General features: G+C 45.0%; 2 protein-coding genes across 5 annotated transcripts in view; one reads left to right on the top strand and one right to left on the bottom strand.

The window, feature by feature from the left end:
* The window catches only part of COG5 (component of oligomeric golgi complex 5), a 276,431-nt gene extending 272,289 nt beyond the window's left edge, over positions 1 to 4,142 (top strand). The window contains exon 22 of the mRNA XM_032873369.1: positions 4,003 to 4,142. Within this exon, the coding sequence (XP_032729260.1) occupies positions 4,003 to 4,117 (115 nt within the window). The 3' untranslated portion in view covers positions 4,118 to 4,142. The remainder of the gene's footprint in view (positions 1 to 4,002) is intronic.
* A 974-nt stretch (positions 4,143 to 5,116) lies between these two features.
* HBP1 (HMG-box transcription factor 1) overlaps positions 5,117 to 22,087 on the bottom strand; it is a 29,004-nt gene continuing 12,033 nt past the window's right edge. For 2 of the 4 annotated variants that reach the window (XM_032873370.1, XM_032873371.1), the window contains exons 4-11: positions 20,352 to 20,490; positions 19,903 to 20,014; positions 19,700 to 19,812; positions 17,289 to 17,445; positions 16,428 to 16,572; positions 10,155 to 10,472; positions 7,315 to 7,456; positions 5,117 to 6,180 (exon numbers count right to left, since the gene is read on the bottom strand). In XM_032873370.1, the coding sequence (XP_032729261.1) occupies positions 6,163 to 6,180; positions 7,315 to 7,456; positions 10,155 to 10,472; positions 16,428 to 16,572; positions 17,289 to 17,445; positions 19,700 to 19,812; positions 19,903 to 20,014; positions 20,352 to 20,490 (1,144 nt within the window). In that variant the 3' untranslated portion in view covers positions 5,117 to 6,162. Of the gene's footprint in view, positions 6,181 to 7,314; positions 7,457 to 10,150; positions 10,473 to 16,427; positions 16,573 to 17,288; positions 17,446 to 19,699; positions 19,813 to 19,902; positions 20,015 to 20,351; positions 20,491 to 22,087 lie in introns of those variants that run through there. The other 2 variants (XM_032873373.1, XM_032873372.1) reach the window with 2 other exon arrangements.

The following is a 22,087-nucleotide window of genomic DNA, read 5'->3' as shown; positions in this document are numbered from 1 at the left end:
TTGGCTCTGAAGGCAGGTGGTAGATCTTTAAGTCTTTGACAGATTTCATACTTAATGCCTGACAGAAATGGATTTTGTGTCCCATAAAAACCTCTACTTGGCTGGTTTATAGCACACTGAGCCGTGTTGCCGTGTTACCACCAGTCTTTCCTCTACTAGCTGTGCAGTTCCTGTGCTTTTTTTTTTTTTTTTTTCAATAAGGATAACTAACAATCTGCTCATTTTGATGACAAACGAGACTTGAGACTAACTCTTACATAATGCTTGGCCTGACTTCCAAGAAAGCTGATGTTTTGCTCAAGCAAATGAAGTTATTTAATAATTGCTTGAAAATCCTGTTCTGATTTTATGTGGGAGGGTAGCTTTAATCTGTTTTTCTCCCTCTAGTTCTGATGGTGTTTTTCATGAATACCAAAAAACTAACCAAGCTCATTTCTGAACTTTCTTCTGCATATCGTGTAATTTACGTAATGTCTTGTCCTTTTGAATGCAAATGAAGTTGATTTTCGTTCCTTTATTAAAGTGGATCTAACTCATTCACTTCAGAGCAACCGCAGTTTCCATGAATTTCAGTGCACTGATATCTTAGACTGCTGTGTAGACACCGCTGTGTCAAAGACAGCCCGAACCCTTGGAGATTTCTGTTCTGTGTACGAGTCTGCAGGGGCTACATTTTGGGAGTGGGGCGATTGCCCAGGATGCCATAGCAACTTGAAAAATATTACTAAAAGCAGCAAGATTTTTCATAAACCCTTCACAAAGGTTCAGCTCTGACATGAACTAAGGCGTCTCCAAAACATTATTTTCTAAGAGCATGAAATTCCATTTTTCATGTCACTGCTGCTTTTGTGAACCCTACAGTGCCATTTCCCCTTTATTCACTTTCTTCTGTGCTCCTGTCATCGCTTTTTATTCTAGTTTATCTTCCTGTATTTCTGATTCATTTTTAAAAATTCACTGATCATGCATCTGTCAGGCACTACATCCTGGGGCTGCATAAATGAACGAAACAGCCCCACTGCTTCACATGAAGTTACGTTCCTGGGAGGGAAACTCACCAGGGACCAGGTGCTTGCGATGTGGTGGATACTTAGGCGCAGTGTGCCGATGCCCGCTGGAAGCCTGGTGGGAGAACCATGTTTGAGCGCCTTATGGGTCCAGAGATGTTCCTAGAAGAGCACCAGGTGCTTCCCAGTACAGTCTTAATTCTCATAAGTGTATCATGTAGGTGTTTGAGCAAACAGGCTCACAAGGGAGCTGGGATTGCACAGCTCAGTAATAGGGCAGAGCCTGACGTCCACACTGCTGACCGTCCACACCGCTCACCGCAAGTCGTCCTGCCTCGAACAGAGCCTGGAGCCAGCCGGCAGGAATCCCACAGTGCGGGTTCCCACGAAGTCCTGGCTCTTGATGCCGCAGTCTTAGACCTTTTCCACCAGTTCTCAGGACTCCAAGGGGGTTTATGTCATGCTGCCTGGAGTTAGAAGAGGCTCTGTCAAAACGAAGGCCTTAGAGCCGGCCCCTAGCAGAGCGCCCTGCAGGGAAGACGGCCCGGAAGAGCCTCCCAAAAAGAAGGACGAGAGCGGAGAAAGGCTTCGAAGGATGGGTCTCGGGAAAGTGGGGAGAGGCCGTGTGGTGGGAGACAAAGGGCCCTCTCGCAGCCCCACCTTGGTAGGCAGAGACGGCTTTGTTTCGGCTTCGTTTCAGCAAGACGCTGGCCGCTCGTGGGGCCTCTCCCCGGTGGGCCTCGGGGTCAGGCCCGGGGTCACGAGTTGGGGGAGGCTGCTCTGCTCGTGTGTAAGTAACACAATGGAAGCACAATTCAAAGGTGTTTTTAGGCCACAGCGAACTACCTAGAAGCCCACAGCAGCACAGGCAGGCAGGGAGGTCATGATGAAGCTGGTGCTCCGTGGGTAGCGAGTGTAGACGCTGGCCTCATGGTGCAGCGTGTTCTGAGGCGGCTCCAGGGATCGGGGCAGCACACGGCAGGACTGAGACAGAAGCCGAGGGGAGAGGAGGGACTGGGGGTGGAAATCTGTGAGGAAGATGAAAAGAGGACTTCAGATAGAGGCTCAGTGGTGGGGGGAGTGGGGGCTCTGCTGAAATAGGAGATGGGGGTCAGAACACTACCCTGAAGGGTTTTTCCCCGAGTTTCTTTTCTTTTTTTGATAGACTTTTTTCTAAAATTGTTAAAATTTATGTTTTTTTAAAGACTGCTTATTTGAGACAGAATGAGCTGGGGAGGAGGCAGGGAGAGAGAGAGAGAAGCAGACTCTCCACTGAACATGGAGCCTGATGCAAGCAGGGCTCCATCCCACAGCCGGGAGATCATGACCTGAGCGGAAATGACCAGTGGAACGCTTAACCGACTGAGCCCCCACCCCAGGCGCCTGGATAGATTTCATTTATTTTTTATTTTTTTAAGGTTTCATTTAATTATTTGGGGGAGAGAGAGTGAGAGATCGAGAATGAGCAGGGGAGGCGGGGGGTGGGGGGGGGCGGAGAAGCAGGCTCCCCTCTGAGCAGGGAGCCCGATGCGGGGCTCGATCCCAGGACCCTGGGATCAGAACGTGAGCTGGAAGTAAACGCTTAACCTACTGAGCCACCCAGGTGCCCCTAGATTTTATTTTTTAGAGTAGCTTTAGGCTCACAGCATATTTGAGAAGGTAGACCGTTCCCATCCACCCGACGGTCCCCCCCTTTAGCAGGGTCCCCCACGGGTGCCCCACGGTTCCGGTTGATGCGCTCACCTGCGCATCACTGTCTCCCAGAGCCCCGGGCTTCCGGGAGGCTTCTCCCTGGTGCCGATCGTTCTTGGGGTTTGGAGTGTCCTGTTTCTGACAGGAGTTTGTTTCTGACAGGGCACGTGAGAGAAGTCGGGTAATGCTGCCCACAACACAGACGGAGCAAGTCAGGAGAGAGGCTGGAGTGGACATGAGACCGGGAACTCCGTTACGGGTCACAGCAGGGCCATGAAGTGGCTGGCGGGGGGAGGGCGCCCCAGAGCAAGCGATAATGGGCACATCTGACCGGGGGTCAGTATGCACAGCGTTTGAGAGCAGAAAAACCGGTTACGAGTTCCGTGTTAGACTTGACACCGAGTCCGTGAGCGAGTGGAGGTATTAGTAACACATCTTTGCAGAAACGCGCTCTTTTCCTCTCAGCGTGAAACCTGGAACGGTGGGACTATGACAGAAATTTTACTGTTCCACTTGGGGTGTAAATAGACTAATAAAATCTTTCAACCATTCTTGGAACCGGATGATCAGTTTAACCGGTTCCGAGATTAGAGAACTTTCTCCATAAAGGTGCAGACGGCAGGTGGTGTAGGCCCCGCGGGCCCAGCCGGCGGGTGCGTCTGCGGCTGTAGCGGGGAAGCCGCGGGCGGTGAGCGGACGCCGCGCTCCGCCCGGCCGGGCTGGTTCGCCGGTTCGCCGTCCCCGACCCAACGCAGACCCCAGTCATGGTTTTAACCGCTGGTAGCGCGTCCTCCTGACTAAAGTCAGACAACTTCATCCCAGAAGTCGCTGAAACTCCCAGCCCAGCGGCAGCACCGTCTCCCGGGGGTTCTTCCTCCCCTCCAGGTCCGGGGTGTTGAGGCACCGCCCGGGCTGACCGTGACCGTGTGCGCGGCAGCCGAGTCCCACCGCGCCCTTGAGCGCGCTGATCGGCGGCGGCGGGCTCCCCCTTGTGAGCTCTGTGGAACAGCACAAGCTGCCGCTGGTCAGAAGCCTGGACCAGGGAAGGGAAGGGAAACTGAGAACAACCCGCGGCCGCAGGGCCCGTGTGTGAGACCACCACTGAGTACAACGCAGACGAACGGTGTTCCTGGACTTCCGCGGTAGCCATGGTAATGCTACCACCAGACATTTGAAGGCTGTCACTTTGTCACTTAGCTTGTGGAACTGGACACAGCGATTCCAGAAATGGGCTGCTTTTATATATTGGTAACCCTCTAAGTGGTTTTATTTCCTTTGACATTGTTTTCATTTTTGTTTTCAGGGGAGCTCTGGAAGCTTATGTTCAATCAGTAAGAAGTAGAGAAGGCAAAGAATTTGCACCGGTTTATCCCATAATGGTGCAGCTGCTTCAGAAAGCCATGTCTGCTCTTCAGTGACGGTGGCACTACTTCCCGGTCTCCCTCGCCCCGCCCCAGCTCCAGGCTGCAGTTCGCCTGAGAAACGCGCGCTCTAGAACCAGCTGCCGCCCACGGCTTTCTGTAGTCGGCCTATGTTCCCTGTTATCTTCCACTTACCTCTTCAGCCCATCCCCCTTTAGCATAAAATGTCAAAATTTTACTTTTGCTTTTAGAGGGATCTGATCACGTTACAAATACCCCGCTGCTCCCAATTAACCTTTGCCCTCACTAGGTAAGTGTGTAGCCCAGTGACTTCCAAATCTGACTGCACATCAGAGTCGCTGCTGGAAAGCTTTCGAAATCCTGATGCCCCCTGTGTACCCCTGGTGACACCTCTGGGGGTGGGAACCGGGCATTGGTTTTTAAAAACATCCCTGGGTGTTTCCAATATGCAGTGAATTCTGGGAACCGCTTATCTCCCAAAGCTAAGACGTAGGGTCATAGGTTAAGTCTGTCTTACAGTATCTTTAATAAAGACAGAGCACGCCTGTCTTTATACTGTGTGTGTCATTTTATTAAAAGCAGGCTTTGGGGGCTGGCTGTTCAACTTTGTAGCAGAGATGTCAAGTTAAAAATTTTTGGGGACGCCTGGGTGGCTCAGCTGGTTGAGCAGCTGCCTTCGGCTCAGGTCATGAACCCAGCGTCCTGGGATCGAGTCCCACATCAGGCTCCTTGCTCGGCAGGGAGCCTGCTTCTCCCTCTGCCTCTGCCTGTGCTCGCTCGCTCTCTCGCTCTCCCTCCTCTCTCTGACAAAATCTTTAAAAAAAAAAAAATTTTTGGTCTACAAAGATCTTACACAGATAATCTAGATCCTTGTTTTTCCATTGCCCATGACCTGTCACTAACATTTTGTTTTTAATTTAATGTTTAAAAACCCCATCAGCAACTTCTTAATGTATTTTCCATGCCCTGCACCTATTGTTCTGACTCAGACATAAAGTTCAGTCAAGTTCAATCAGAAGTCTGAGATAAACAGGCTTTTTTTTTTCCATTTTATTTGAAATAATATACAAGAATATAGTGTGCAAAATTTAGGGGCAACATCATGAAGAAGTATAATGAACTGAAATCAATTTTACAGCTGTGATTCCTAACCAGAAACACCACTTGGTAAGTAACATGAAAAGCCATGATTGTAGCTCAGAGCAAAAGCGTGTGCGCTCTCACCTCGGACAGCTGGAGGGAAAGTAAAGTGCACGTGTCGCACTGCAGTAAGTGCAAAGTCTGCCCCCACCATACACATAGGATGACAAACGAGATATTTAAGATATGTGGCTGAGATACAGAACACAAAGTTAAACAATACAATGGTGTCAACTGTTAACAGCACCATGACAGTGACTATATCCCAATGCTATTAACTAGCTCGACCGGGCCCTGCGCGAGGCCTCCGCCCGAAGTCCTGGGGGGTGCTGCCGCCCGGCGTGCCCGGGAAGCCCTGTGGCAGGCGGTGTGTGCGCTAGGACGCCGACACCGCACACCGGCCGCGTTCTGGGCGCCTCGCGGCACCGGCCGGACTAGGAGCTCCTGGGTTTGGCACAGAGGCTGGGCCATGTGGTGGTCGCTCGAGGAAAGGCCAGCTCCCGGCTCTGTTGCCTTCCACTATGTGTACATTACAGATTAATAAGCAGTAAGGAGCCAATGTATAAACAGCAGTTACATATTTTTAAATTCCCCCTTTGTACAATTTAAAATAAAACATGTATACACTCTCCTCTCTTTCTACTGTACTTTAGCACCACAGGATATCAATTTTCAAGCCTATATTACCTGATAGACATATATGAAGTTTGGAAGAAAAATAAGGCAATTTGGTTTACAATGTTGATAGTTTTAGCTTACTTAATGCTCTAATGGAGAAAGCAAATCCTCACTCATATTATTAAATCATTTCAAGACTCAATGCTATCAGTATCTTATGGTCACACGAATTCAGGACAAATGGTGACACCTTGATCTTCTTAAGCCCCTCCGTCAACAGTGTTTCTGCAACTACAGACTTAAGAACGTAAGCACATGCTGGCTTAATGCTGCTGCGAGCCCTGTGGAGAGAAAATGAACACAGCGAATGTTTACAAATCAATACACAGTAATTCTACAAATGAAAGCTAAGATGGAGAATAGAATGTTTATAAACTTACAATTTTAAAAAAAATTCACTTTCTCAAATGGGACAATTCTTTTTTAAAGTGTGATAACACCCAACAGCTCAAGCATCCAGAAAATGTATGAAAACAGTGAGAAGGGATGGGTTAGGAAGAGGGAAGAGGAGCAAAGGAAGGCGATCCAGGCCAAGTCCTACCACACGCAAGTCTAAGGTAATAACTTCAAAAAACCGGTTGAGCTGCCCTCTTCTACTGGAGTTTGACCACCGTCTACTGCTTTAACAAGAAATCCCTGATAGACGTAAGCGATCGTGAACTGCATGTTACTTGAAAAAGACACGCGTAGCTCCACAAAACGAATGTTAAGACATCCTTGGCTAGTCCTCCCGCTGCGAAGGACATGTCTTCCCTTCATTTTTAAATGGTACTTCAAATTGAGCTCACTCTGTTCTATCATGTGAAGTTTTCTTCCGAATTAATCTAAAAACACGACTCAAAAGTTGCTAGCCTAGTAATGGAAACATTCTAAGAATCCGCTCCATCCAAGGCTGTGTTATTATGGTGTGAATTCATTTAGTAGAGTTTTCCTAGGCCTATTTCTTCTCCTTCCTGAGGTTTTTAATCTAGAAATTCTGTGCAAATATCAGAAGGCCCCAGGAAAGTTAATGTGTCCTAGAAAAGAAAGGCTCCTGGGACATGTCACCCCCAAATTAGAAAGATTTTGTAGCGTACTACTGAGTTGGTTATACCCAACTTTCAACCCAACTAAAAATACTACCATTCCAAAATTATTTTTCCACCTCAACGTTTCTGGATAAACATTCTTCTGAAGCATGCCAGACACTTTTACTTTGCATGCTAAAGAATAAATGGCACTTCATAATTTAAAAAAAAAAAAAAAAGGCAGCCTGCCTCATGGGGTGGTGTAAAACATTATTAGGCTGTGAAGTATAAAAAGACTGAGAAGAAACTTGATACCACTTTTTCAAGGTTATAAGCACTGTTCCACACACCAGTACAGTTTTGGGGAAAAGCCAAGATCTTTTTGAGCAACAAGTTGTTGAGACCTACTGAATTGGTTCTTTTCCTTTTCCAACAGTCAGGATTTAGGCGTTTTTGTTCTTCAGCCAAAGCCTTTGCTTCTAACGTATACATCCTTCTCTCTTCATTCTTCATTTTCTTCCACCTGTCGCCAAGGATCACGCTTATGGCTCTGTAAAATAAACATGCACACGATGCTGAAGGCCAGAATTTCTTGTAAGACGCATGTCCAGTGCTGCTACCTCAGAAAGAAATAGTCAAAAGTGAAAAGAAAAAAAGACAAAAATCTTGTCTAACAGAGAGAAGGAAAAAGGTCAAGGCTATAGTAGTCATTTCCAGTAAAATCCCAGTCCCAAGGGCCCATTCATCATAATCTTGGCAGTTAAAAGCCTCCTGGAATAGTGCCAGTACTTCCAGTTGTCAGAGAACATCTAAAATCGCTACAATTTCAGTGTCCTACAGAGCTTAAAGAAAAAAGTGAAGTATTTCAGTGAAATGGTTTAAATTACCACTGGCTCTACCCTGGTGTACGTCGGTTTTCTCAGAGATGCTTAAGAGAGCAAGGCAGTGTTCGGTATCAGCAGCATAAAGTATTAAGAGCTATTTTTGCTTTCTGTTTGTGCTCATACATAACCCATCAAATATTTGTGATCGGAGTTTCACTCATTCCTGTAACCCTAGTGAAAATGTGGAGGCATTAACCATGCGCTCCGGACTGTTCTCCTAACACAACGCCAACTAAATCCTAGGCGAGCTCCGTAGTGGAAGAAACTGGATAAACTCCAAAGAAAAGAAGTCCAACTGGATAAAACACATCATGATAGAAATCTGAAGCTATTTCCTATTTATATTTGTTAAACTGCTCCTAAAACCAGTGTTTAAATCTCGTCCAGAACATGCAGAAACCATGGACGCCATGACACAAAAGGTCACGTACGCTACACGAAGTGTATACAAGTGAGCTCAGTGCCTGACGTGGAAGCTCGAGCGGGGCGTCCGGGCCTCGGAAGAACAGCAGCGCAGATCTACTGCTTAGCAAGAAAGTCACTGCGCGGTGAATACGGACACGGACAGATGTGTACGTAGTTTTCCCAGTAAGCTGATGCAATTAAACATTGTACTGCATCTTCCTTTCTCAAAATAAAACCCAGTTTTTACAATGGGTTAAAGGTACCACATAATGGTTGACACATTTACCAGTTAAATCAGTAAGAAACGGGGGCGCCTGGGTGGCTCAGTGGGTTAAAGCCTCTGCCTTCGGCTCAGGTCATGATCCCAGGGTCCTGGGATCCAGCCCCACATCGGGCTCTCTGCTCAGCCGGGAGCCTGCTTCCCTTCCTCTCTCTCTGTCTGCCTGTCTACTTGTGGTCTCTATCATATAAATAAATAAAATTTAAAAAAAAATCAGTAAGAAACGTTAGGTATCAATTCCCAAATGAGAAGTGCATTTGGGGGTGCGCCTGGGTGGCTCAGTGGGTTAAGGCCTCTGCCTTGGGCTCAGGTCATGATCCCACGGTTCTGAGATCGAGCCCTGCATCCGGCTCTCTGCTCGGCGGGGAGCCTGCTTCCCTTCATCTCGCTCTCTGTGTGCCTCTCTGCCTACTTGTGATCTCTATCAAATAAATAATAATTAGAAAAGTCTTAAAAAAAATTAAGAAGTACATTTGGTTTGAGACATTTTTTTTTTTTTAATGTAAATACTTAAAAATGTAGCTCGTGAAAAGAGACTGGTAGCTGCCAGAGGCCGGGGGTGGGGTGTGCACGAAATGGGTGAAGGGGGTCAAAAGGTACAAACTTCAGTTGTGGGGCCGTCAGATGCCGAACAGCGGCCGCGGTCAGTACCACTGTGCTGTGCATTTGAAAGGTGCACAGAGGAGCTCCTAGAAGTTCTCCTTACAAGAGAGATCTGTAACTGCGCGGTGGCGGCCGTAACTAGCCGTCCTATGGCGAGGGTTTCACGGCCTCTACAGACATGGAATCGTGACGCTGACCCGAAACCATGTCCATTCCCTGTCCCTCTATGTAGCAGCTAAGCTCATGAGACGTTCAACCTCGAGTTCAAAATTCAGTTGTTTTACGTGGATAATCATTTGACTTTTCTCAAGATATCAAGGAAATCAGTAGTTTCGATTGTCAGGGAACTGGGGAAACTGGAAGAAGTAATTTAAGTAAAGGAAGAATTTAGGCTCGTGTGAGAGGGAGTGAGTAGAGGACACTAAGAGATCAGCTAAGCATATAAACAGAGTGGAAAAGACTGGAGTCAATTTTATCTCTGGGTTCTGAGTTTCATCTTTGGCAGTTTATAATGATTTCTACATTTGTCCAAATTGCCACTGCCTGCCCACTCCATAGTATGACACAGTTGTAATGACATCCTTGAGATCTGACACAAGAAACTGTTCTAGAAAGATGGAACAGTCAGTTGTTAGAACTGTGACTTCCAACAGGCAAACAAAATTTAATATTATTTTAGAAGGCAGATCCTTAGGTAACCCAAATTCTCTCCAGGTATTATAAAATATTTACCCATGACCCTAAAAATTCCCAACTTTTTAAAGTCAACCTAAGAAAATGAATTCAATAATAAAAACTATTGGTGGGGGGTGGGGGATGCCTGGGTGGCTCAGTCAGTTGAGCATCTGCCTTCGGCTCAGGTCGTGGTCCAGGGGTCCTGGGATCGAGCCCCGCATCGGGCTCCCTGCTCTGCGGGGAGGCAGCTGCTGCTTCTCCCTCTGCCCCTCTCTCATGCTAAGTCAAAAAAATCTTTAAATAGTAATAAAAGCTTTTGGAGGATAAGTTTACTTAACTACCCCCGTTCCTGTAAAACTGTACTGAGTGTTAATTATTAGAATCAGAAATACTCTTTTTACCTGTTATCTTTCCCTGGATACATCTGAGTATATTCAACTCTGTATTTTTTGGCAAAAAGCATGAAGGCATTCATTGGTCTTTTGCACTTGTTAGGAGAAGTGGCACTCACAGTCCCTGAGCTGTGGGTTTTGACAGCTTTAGCATACAAGGAATTGGAAGAGAGCTGTGATGATCCTGGTGAGCCACAGTTTTTACTGAGTCCAGATCTTGCAAAGTCTTGACCTCCAGGCCCTCCACAAGACAAAGATGCACGACGCTGACGAGCCATACTACTTAACACATAGACTGCAGAAGAATCCATAGGTGTGAAGTCATAGCTAAAAAAAATGTATTAACATGGTTTTAATTCAGTTGAATTGGTTTGTAAAAACGTGATTAAAAAACAAAAACAAAACCCTTAACATCTGATTGGAAACGTCAATGTGTATGTTACCCAACTCTATCCATTTCACCACTGATAGTTGCTTGTAACCTGAAAGCTTCTATCTGCATGGACTAAAATTACTATTTTTTAAATCTACAGAGACTACAAAAGTTAAGAAAACTTCAAGCCCCCACAAGAATGTTATAATCTGCACACTTTATCCATAGCAAGTACCTCCTCCAGATCCCACACAACCCACTTAATTATTGCTTAAATTCACTTTTTGACAAATTTGATAATCTGATTTCTTGGCCTACAGAAGTCTAAATAAAGCTAGAAAATTCAGATGGAGCAGCAGACATGTACCAGGCCTGAGGATTAGTTGCTAGACAAGGCAAAGTGTGGGGGAAGGACAGTCAAAAGCAGTTGAACACACTGGGGCGCCTGGGTGGCTCATTCGGTTAAGCCTCTGCCTTCAGCTCAGGTCATGATCCTGGGGTCCTGGGATAGAGCCCCACACTGGGCTCTCTGTGCAGCAGGGAGCCTGCTTCCCTCTCTCTCTCTCTCTGCCTGCCTCTCTGCCTACTTGTGATCTCTGTCAAATAAATAAAATCTTAAAAAAAAATTTTTTTAAAGCGGTTGAATACAGCTAAAGGAACTTAAAATTTTGTTTACATCAAGACAGTCATGTACACATCCATCACCCTGAAGGCCATCCATCTAGAACATAGTTTAATAACTTAGAAGTGAGAACTTGCACTCAGCAGGCAAGTTCCGTATTTTGGCAGGTATATTCAGTTTACGTGGGCATGGAAACCAGCTATCCATATTCTCTCATTTTCCCAACAAGCTCACTTAGCGAGTATCCTTAGCCTCTCTTTAAAGAAAGAAACAGGCCAAGAACGGAACAAGTACTATTTACCCCAAGACCCCACAGCTACTAAATCCAGCCCCCGATCTTTCCACCTCCAAAGCCCTTAGATTTCCTCACCAAAACCATGGTGCTCCGCCTTGCCCCTGGGTGACCTCAAAGTGAACAAATGATAATAAGATTCACTGAAAATACTACCTCAAAAGTGGAGCTAATGTAGACGACAACCTAAAGATTACACCTGTCCAAGATTTCTTTTGTTCCAAATGTGTTAACACCCACTGCTTATACCTCTTCTCTTAACAGAAAACTTTTTATTTCTAGGGTTGCCTGGGTGGTTCAGTCGTTAAGTATCTGTCTTCAGCTCAGATCATGATCCCAGGGTCCTGAGATGGAGCCCCGCATCTGGCTCCCTGCTCCACGGGAAGCCTGCTTCTCCCTCTCCCACTCCCCCTGCTTGTATTTCCTCTCTGTGTTCAAATAAATAAATAAAATTTAAAAAAACAACTTTTATTCTAAATTTAGCCCCTACTCTCCCACTCTCTTCCTGAAACAGAAATTCTGGGAATCTATCACAACAGGTTGATATTAGCTCCAGGAATAAGAAGTATCTGCCTAAAGGTAAAGCAACAGGAGATCACGAATTATTCCAGAGACAGGGCTGAGAGGGCGCAGCGCCTGCGGCCCACGCCATTCACTGCACACAATAAAAATGACTCCTACCGATTATCAACCACACCTGTGTTTTTTTTTTTAAGGTATCACATGAAATCAACGTAAACAGGACTCCAAAACCATCTGATCGATGTTTAGCAATCAGGATTACATCAAAGAAACAATTTTGCTATCCTCAAGCCCCTCCCATATATAATTGAGAAAAACAGCAAAATTTAAAAAGCAGCATAAATGAACCTGACATGGAATGATTCATCTCCACCAAAAGAAGTATTTGATTACAATCTGAAATACCAAAAGATTTAACAAAATTCTGAGGCAAGCTCATGAACTACTGAAATATGAAAACTCTACCATCTAGTGGTACGAATGGAGCCTGCCCTATTCCCATTATGGATACAACGTCCTTAGCCTGAAATATGTAACCAGAGAGTTCTGGATTTTGATGTCACAAAAGCATTAAAACAGGACCCAGACTGTCTAAAAGCAAGCCTCCACGACCAGGACAGCCCGACAGCCGGACAGCGGGGGCGCGCCTCACCGCGGGGAGCCCCGCCCCGCACTCTCCCTGAGGCCTCCCCGCAACACCCTGCCCGCCTCGCCAGCTGTCACTCCAGCAAGGCGATCCCCACAGCAGGGGCAGCTCTGTGAACCGCCAGTCTGTTGGCCACTCGCGGACCCGTCCCTCCGCATGATCATTTCACAGCCGGTTTCATAGGCCGCTGCGCAGTTCATCGACCGAGTCCCGCTTCCCCAGCGGAGCCGCGCGAAGCCGGGTGCGGGCGCAGGCGGCCCCGCTCCACAACTCGGTCCCCCGCAGCGCACGCTGCCCGCACACAGCCCCGGGCCGCTCCTCCTCTGGACGGGAAGCCAAGAGGCGGGCCCCTGTCTTCCCAGACCTTCGGTCCCCACACCAGGCAGACAGACCGGTTTCTCAAATATTTGACGACAGAGAAGGTAAATGCCGGAGAACGTAATAACGTAGGATTTTAACTGGGCTCAACCCCACCTCTTGCACTGACTAGCGGCGGGACTGGGCAGGCAGAGGGCCACGAACCACGCGCCCCGCTCAGTTAACGTCTCTGAGAGGAACGTTCGCACAGAGCGCGCAGCTGTGCGGCCACAACAGCGTCCACGGAACCCCGCGGAGACCGGCGCCCCGCAGGCACGCACTGCGGTGTCTACTGCTACTGCAGAGGGAACCTAGACTGGTAAACAGAGCTCTAAACTCGGAAGTCCTCGGATGACACAGACTTGAAACCTGGTTCTGACACTAATGGCTGTTTTAGCTCCTTAACGGTGCCCCATTTCCACCCCCAGCAAAGGGAGAGGTCATCTCACTGGGCGCAGATTACCTCAGGTGACAGCCCCGAGGGCACAGACAGGCTCCTGATAAGTTTGTTAAATTCTATCTCTGGAACAGAAATGGCAACTTCACAGAGTCAGAAGTGACTCTGAAAACTGCCTGATGCCTAGAAGACCGGCCCTCAATCCTGTAGCTCAAACGGGCTTCTCCAAATCATGCTCTCCGAAGCTTCCTTTCCACAAATGAACTGGAAGTTGTGTTTAAGAGCTCGTCTGTGCTGACTTCTGGTCCCTACCAAGCTAAAATCTACTCAAATGTCCTTCTCTGTACAGCAGGACCTAAGAGCTGGCCCCAAAGCTCCAGAGTCCCCGGAGTTCACCCTGGGGCTCCCTCTCAGACGAGGGTTTCTTCTTCCTGCCGTTCTTCCCCTTCTTGCCTTCCTGACACCAGGCAGCACCTCCCTTAACCCACGAAGTCAATCTAATCCACAGTGAAAATGTAGGCAACTTCATGCTTCCCAACTTTGTCATGGTTTCCCTGGATCAAACTGCCCATTTTCCACTCCTTTATGGGGAGCAGAAGGGACGAAGCTGCTTCACGCCACAGCAAAACGAGACCAATGTCCAAGGTCATCTCAGGCGTGACTGCTGCTCAGGGGACCAAGGGACGGGAACCTACCATCTTGGCAAAGCGGGATTGAGTTAGCCTAGTGTTCCTTTTTGCTTAAAGGAAAGTTTTACACCATGTAACACTGGCTAGATAAAAAATATATAGGACTTTTATGTTATAAAGTACAAATAAATGCATAAACCCACAAACTAATTAAGAAATAGAATATTTCTCTCACTAAAGTTCCACATTTGCCATCCTCCAGAGAAAAACCACTCTCCTGAACGGTTTATCATCCCCTTACTTTTTCAGTATGGTATTAGAAAAAATTCATAAACACAATATATAAACACTACAGCAGCATCAATCATGTTAATACGTCAACTGTATCAGCACGTAACATGTAAAAGTCTTGTTACGCAGCGAAGAGTAAACACAGCAGGGAAGACTGCTCTCCCTTCGAGGGCGTCCGTGCGAGGCTGGCCCTCGACCAGCATCTGGACTTAGGATTTCAAGGAGAGTTCTCATCATTCCACAACTGGTAGAGTGGCTCATGGTGCCTAAACTGCGTGTACAAACAACATGGTTTGCCCTCAACACCTGTTTTCCTTTTGAAAGTCCAGAATCAGTACGTGCAAGGCCAAGGCAGCCTGAGAGACCAGCTCCCGGCAAAGCCCTGGCGAGAGTGGCCGACAGCTTCCCAGGCTGATGCCCCGGCCTACCCGCTGTTAGCACACGCTGCAGAGGGAGAGAGATGCACACGTGTGTGACTCCCCTGGGAGACAAGTCCTGGAAGCCTGGCTTCCTCCAGACTTCACCCCACGTGCCTTGCCTTTTTGTGATTTTGCTTTGTATCCCTTCACCGTAAGAAATCTTAAGCATGAGTGTGACTACAAACTAAATGCTATGAGTCACCCTCCTACATCGCTGAATCCCTAACTGTACAATGTGTATTATACATACTGTGTAAAAATTACATAAATGTAATTAGATTTATAATTCTCTTAGATGTATTTCCACAGAACATCTGATTCCATAAAAAGTGTAATGATAATGCATATTTCTGAGACTAATCTTACTTAACATTATTTCTAAAATTGATTCATGTTTTACAATGTATGGCTATGGCTCATTCTTCTTCCACTTATAATTCTGTCGTGTGATTACATCATTATTTATGTATGTGTCTGCAGCTGCCGAATCGCTGTAATGCACTGTTTCCACGGTTTTGCTATCCTGAGCAACACAGCTATGATCTTACATCTCTCCTGGTGCATGTCTGTGAGAATTTGCTTCTCTAGGGCACATGTACTTTTCCAGGGACAACTATTACAGATATTCAGTGTTATAAAATAAAGCCAAATTATCTTCCAAAGTTTCTGTGTCTCTAGAATATTCTTACCAAAATCTTAAGAATGTTTAGAGTATCAGATCTTCAAACTGTCTCATCTCTCTATAATTTTTAGAACAGTATGTATGAAGAACATAATCAAATGGCATTTAGATTCCAATCTGTAGATGTTTACTGAGCATATAACCTGTGTCAGGGCCTGCGCTAGTTGCTTTTTTAAAACAATACCTCACATATCCTTTTGAAATAAAAGTATTTTATTAACATTACGTTTTATTATGTTAAAATGAATGAAATAAAACCTATAGGCCAGCAGGAATTCTGAATTCTCTACTTAATAATTATCTTAAAGAAAAAAATGAGTTTTAAAATCCCAGATACCTACACACACTTTTTCTGGTTAATGCCTAGGTGTAGGTAACTCACGACCCCAGCGTGCCCAGGCCTGAGGGGCTTCCATGGTCATGGGCCTTTCAGTGCTAAAACTAGAAAAGGTGCACACAAACTGAACACAGCTGATCACATCAGCCTTCTGGAGTGTCAGGACACCTGCATACTTACTTTGTTCTCAGGAAAAACCCCTTTCTCTTTAAGATTTTCCAAATGTCAATTTTTCACTATTTTTACTATTTGTCAATTCATGCAACTAATGCCCTTGGTTGAAATGAATATTAAAAGAAACAGTTAAGAAAAGATAATAATTAATTACAAAAAAACATTATGAGGAGACTTGTGGTCTGGTGAAAACAGCTGGCTGGATATAGCAATTTTTTATACATATAACTATTATATATATAACTATCAAAACACTCATCTCTATATTTCTTGGTCACATAACATATGGTATTTTTCCTAATCTCATATCAAATATTTTATGAACTCCCAGGTTTCCTATATGACTACTCTGTGAAAAGCTCCCCTTGAATTATTTTATACTACCTATTTTTTCATTTAATCGTGTACATACTTCCTCTAAGTAGTCCTTTTATAATTCTCAAATCTTTTAGGTTTACTCTCCTAAATATCTGACTTAGCAATCATTAAAGAGATTAAAGGTAAAAATTAACAGAAAAAAAAAGAATTAACCCAGTGTTACCTTTTAAATGTATCAAAAACACCTGAATCATCAAAATTAATGGCATCGGGGTGTCCAGGAGGTAGACATACATCACCAATATGAATTTCACAACATGGAATGCCATGCTGTACCACAGTCAAGCTTGGGTAAAATGATGACCAACCTAAAATTAAATCAAACAGCAGTTACATAAAGGATAGAGATGGACAGAAGGGACCCTAATTATTTATTCTACGATATACCTATCATTTCCGAGCCTTAAAAATAAAAAGTTATTAGTTAAGTCCCAGATTTTTAACATATCCTTTATCTTTGCCAAAAAGCAAGTCCAAGTATTTTCTTCAAGCAATGCAAAAGCTCTCCAAAACTAGTTTAATTCAGCATTTTATTAATACACTGATTTCATCAATCGGCACTTCCAGCAATTTACAAGATAGTAAGTGATAGATGATGATGACTGAGACCATGAAATATATTGCCTCTGAATTATCATTTTTAACATGGTGTTGTTATAACAGATCTCAGAAAAGTGACTCACGTATATAGCGTATCTGGTAATCCTAAACCAAAATGCAATTACTGGAATATTCCATCCCCCAAACTATACCAAGATAACAGAGAGCTGCTTATATAGTGTGCTATGCGAGTCTTAGAGTTCCTACCCATGGGAGGGACAGCCCGGTCTGACTCCTGCTAAAATGCATACACATCAGTAGGTATTATGATAAGGCGCTTCCTGTGGTAGTTCTCTGAAGTTTGAAAGAAGTTCGCCCTTCAAGTTTTTTTTCTTAATCATCAAAGAATTGTGACACAAGACATAGTTATAGATTTAAGAAGCTTTCTTTAAAAAGTTACTATAAATTCAAATTGAAGCCCTACCTTTATTTTTAACATAGAAAGGGTGGTCCAGCTTACACTCTACAGTAAGTAAGCCATCTTCCACTGTACCGGGATCAAAAGTCAACTTCAGTACAGACTCGCCAAATGATACACTTTCTTCATGTGATAACAACTTTAGACCATCAGAACCATAGCCCTGAAAATACATGCATAGAGTGAACAAACAGGCAAATTTTAATTCAACACACAGTGAAGTTCCTATTACATGTAAGACTGTGGAAAAGGTCACAATAAACAAGACAGGATCCCTGCTGGTAGGGTCCTTGCTTTCCACCCAGTGATGAAGAAAGGCTCATCTATAAATCACTACCGTGTAAAGCCGACTGGAATTAGCACTTTAAGTGAAGTGTAAACGATGCTAATGGACTTTAATGAAGGGAGGTATAAACTCCGAGAGAGACTAGGAAGAGCTTTCGGCTCCCATGGAACTGGGATTTAAAGGAACGAAACCCAGAAGGTAGAAGAATGTGCCTCAATGCCAGGAACAGCTGAAACTGGTGCCTGCTCCGGAGAGTGCTGAGTATTTGCTAGAAATACGGGCGAGTTCAGAGGTGAGGCAAAGAAGCCCAAGAAGGAGAGGCCAGTTAGTAAGGTGAAGAGTCTTAAAGACGGGGGAAGTGCCCAAACCTTCCTTCGAGAGGGTACTGCAAGTCAATGAAAGTATTTTACTAACAACGGTCCACTTTAAGAAGATGATACAAAGTCTGCAGAATAAATGGTGCCTCTGGTATCCAATTTCTTTGAAGACATGAGGAAAGAAACCCATTAGTCTTATTTGACAAGGGCTGCGGTGGTAGAACCAGGCTAAATTTAAATTCAACCAATATGTGAGCAGTGGGCACATGCCAGGTGCTAGGTTCTGGAAAGACATTAACTACACAGGATCCCTACCCTTAAATTCACAGAGAAACCAAGGAGACCGCCGGCAAGCTTTAGTCCACAACCGTTCCTCCACTAGCGGGAGGAAGAAGTGACAAAGGAGAGAAGGGTAACCGCAAAGCATCTTTAGGGAAACAGAACTGATCCGCTAACTATGGATGGAGGAGAGGAACAGTCAACTTCTTGGTTTTTAATCTACCAATCAAGAAGGTTAACAGTATGTTTAGAAGAAGGGAGGGAAAGGAGGCCAAGAAGGGGAAGAAAAAGGTGGGTCCAGTCTCCGTTATACTAACAAGTCAAGCATAAAGGACTGGTGGATAGCCATGTGCAGATGTCCAACATGCGGGCGAAGGCTAAAGCCATATATTTGTTAAAGAAAAATTACAGGATCTTCTCATTCTTAGGGTTACGAGACATCCAAATGAATCCAGCCCCATTTTACAGATCAGGAAGCCACCGCGCAGCAGGCTTGACCGTCCGCCCGACATCGACCACACACACCAGATCACACACACCAGAACCAGCGCTCAGGTCTCTGTCCAACAACAGAGCGCCTTCCGCAGGCCTACCAAGGAGCTGCTGCTGACCATATGGGCACACAGGAAATGGTGAAGAAGTGCCAAGGGGCAGAACCTTCTCACACACTCAGCACCATGGGCAGAGAAGCCACCAGTCACAGAGACGGTGACAGTAGGGACCCGGATCCCTGCCACGCTGCACAAATCAAGAGAAGACGACTCACTGAGTTGCAAAGATGCCAAACAAAGCAAGAAGTCTCACTAGAAATCAGAATGAAGCTAGGAACCTTTGAGACAATTTGAGCAGAATGGCAGAGGCCCAAGTCAGACCAGACAAACTTCATTACAAGTGAAGAGCAACAAGAGGGGAACCGAAAGGCAGCTGAGTCGGTACTATTTCTCTCTAGACTCAACAGTAAGTAACAGCAGGATCAAAACAGGAATTTTAAACAAGCACAGTTCACATGCCCAACTTCTCTGCCTACAGTGGAGATGGAGAATTTTGATATTTCAAAAATTAAGATTTTAAAGATACCAACTGACATTTCTCGGACTGCTGCCACCTATTGCTTTTGCTTATCAACTTAAAAAATGCCAGTATTTTATCAGATCATTTAGAAAGTAACTTAATATAATCAACTCTCAATTATCCATTTGGGAATTAACTCCTTTGTACATTACCTAAGAAAAAGCCTTGGTTCATTTGTTCATTTTATTTTAAATGCCAGTTTAGTTTCCCCCAACATAGAACATACAAAAACAGCTAAGAAATACATCTTTTTCCCACCTAAGAAAGCATGATTACAAAGGTAAGCCTTAAGTCACTGTGGCGCTCCATCTGGCTGAGCCGTAACACAGAGTCACAAAACCTCTTCCTAAAATGTAAGATGTCACTTAGGCATGAAAGTAAACAGAGAATGCTCCTATAGATTAGTAATGAGCCTAGGTTGCCTTCTGAAAGACTTGGAAAAGTTTTACGAATTTTAAATCTACCTTGTGAGTGCCCACTTGGAGATCCTCCTCATTATCACAGCCTTCGGTTCTAGCAAAATCTTCAACATCCTGCCATTCCTTATTGCTTCCCTTATGAAAGCACAGTCGTGTCCCTGAAGTTTAAGTAAAAAAAGGAAAAAAAAATTAGGTATGTGCCTAGCATGCTACACAAGTCAGCTATAAAAATTCAAGCATTCTTTCACCTTTCAGAAAACAGTGCCAAGCAGTTGAAGGCCAGGAATTGCACCAGCCCAAATCATCATCATCGGAGAGGGAGGACATGCAGAAAATGCCAGATTCTGACTCACTATTTGCCTATGGAGAAAAACATAAGAAACTTTTTTATTTTGCAACATATTCTGTTAATATCTGTCTTTATCTCAAGGCTTCCAGCTCTCTCTCTCCCCTCCTGAATGGATAACTTAAACTGTAAACTTAGGGAAAAAAATGCCTTTGAAAACTGAACTTTTTGCAAGTTTTGGTTCAACATACATTCCCACTGGTAACAAACATAAAATGGAATCCCGATCTCTAGAACAGTGAGACAATTTCCCAGCTGTATGTGCTTCATAAGTACTTCTGAGAAAAGGAAAGTTAACATATTTCAACTGTTGTGCAAACTTCGTAAGTTTATGCTCATGAACACACTCACCCTTTCATGTCTGACTGGTGTTTCCTCCTTCCAGTGATGATGAGGGAAGGCTGGCTCGCTCTTAGAAGAGGACACGGGTGGAGGGCGTGCATAGGAATGTAAACTTTTGCTAGTAGCTATGATGTGTACAGGAGATGATCTAAAATAAGGAAACACTTTTAACCATAAAGCAGAGGTCCTTACAGATCTTTCTTTTTGATGAAAAGAACTTCATATTCCTAATACCAACTTACACATATAAGACACTTATGGAAAACACTAGTAAAGACTTCAAGATTTCACTTGTAGAACACTATTCCTTAACTTCTTACCCAAGCCTTCTTCACACATGCTAAGTACCATTCTTTTTTCAAATTTAGCCATGTATTTTTTTTTTTTTTAGATTTTATTCATTTATTTGCCAGAGAGAGAGGGGGAGAGAGCGAGCACAGGCAGACAGAATGGCAGGCAGAGGCAGAGGGAGAAGCAGGCTCCCTGCCGAGCAAGGAGCCCGATGTGGGACTCGATCCCAGGACGCTGGGATCATGACCTGAGCCGAAGGCAGCTGCTTCCCAGGCGTCCCTAGCCATGTATTTTTAAATTCCAAATTATTTGTTCCTTTATTCAGACGTTTTTACATCAGTAAGTAGACACAAACATGCAGACCCTCACTCATGAAGGCTCACGTGCAGGGCTCCCTGTCCATTTCTCTCCTCTATTTTGACTCAGTCGGTATGAACAGGGCATCTAAGCTGAACGGGGCCAATGCGGAACCCTCCACCTACCAACCACCTGTCACCGGGCAGATGAAATGAACTACCTGAAGCTAAAACGTTTCAACTTATTATAGCAGAAAGCAGCTTATTTGCAACTTCTTGTAACGGACACTATTTCTTGTTTTCTGATACAAACATATGGAAAAGCGTCTACTCATAAGGCTAGTTATTCTCCCCCAGGACCACCTTAGAAAAAGGCCAACCCTTCCCGGAAGGGGGAGCAGTAGGCAGCCTGCCCAGCCAGGGTGAGTGGCACCATGCGCTCAGCTCAGGAGTTCGGAAAGCATCAGGGAGGAAGACTGCAGGCTCTGGGAGACCAACCCACCGCAACGGCCCACATCAGGACAGTTCTCAGAGGTGCCAAACCGGAAGGAATCTGGGCCATAACAGAGCAAAGTATGTGCATGTCTGTACTAACCCTCTTAGCTGGTTAAAGGGGGAGGGACATCTCATATTCCAGGTCTTCCCTTACTCCCTGAGAAATTGTGTTAGCCCCACGATTTTTATTTTATCCTAACACTTGTTCATTATGCCTTTGCAGAAGTTACTTTTTGATAAGGGTCTACAAAACTATGCTTTCAAGTTCTGTCACTTCTTAAATAAAAACCCCTTAGGGGCGCCTGAGTGGCTCAGTCAGTTAAGCGCCTGCCTTCAACTCAGGGCATGATCCCTGGGTCCTGGGATGGAGTCCTACTTTGGACTCCCTGCTCAGCCTGCTTTTCCCTCTCCCTGTGCTCCCCCTGCTTGTGCTGTCAAATAAAATAAAATCTTAAAAGAAAAAAAAAAACCTCTCCAGTTCTGGATTTCAAAATACAAATACTGTTTTTTGTTTTAAGATTTTATTTATTTATTTGACAGAGAGAGAGAGCACAAGCAGGCAGACGGGCAGGCAGAGGGAGAGGGAGAAGCAGGCTCCCCGCTGAGCAGGGAACCCAACGTGGGGCTCGATCCCAGGACCCCAGGATCATGACCTGACCCGAA

The sequence above is a fragment of the Lontra canadensis genome, unplaced genomic scaffold (assembly GCF_010015895.1).
Source record: "Lontra canadensis isolate GAN:19392208 unplaced genomic scaffold, GSC_riverotter_1.0 scaffold48, whole genome shotgun sequence".
Taxonomy (NCBI): domain Eukaryota; kingdom Metazoa; phylum Chordata; class Mammalia; order Carnivora; family Mustelidae; genus Lontra; species Lontra canadensis.
The sequence above is the reverse complement of the archived record's forward strand: the minus strand, read 5'-3'. Positions and strand labels throughout refer to the sequence as shown.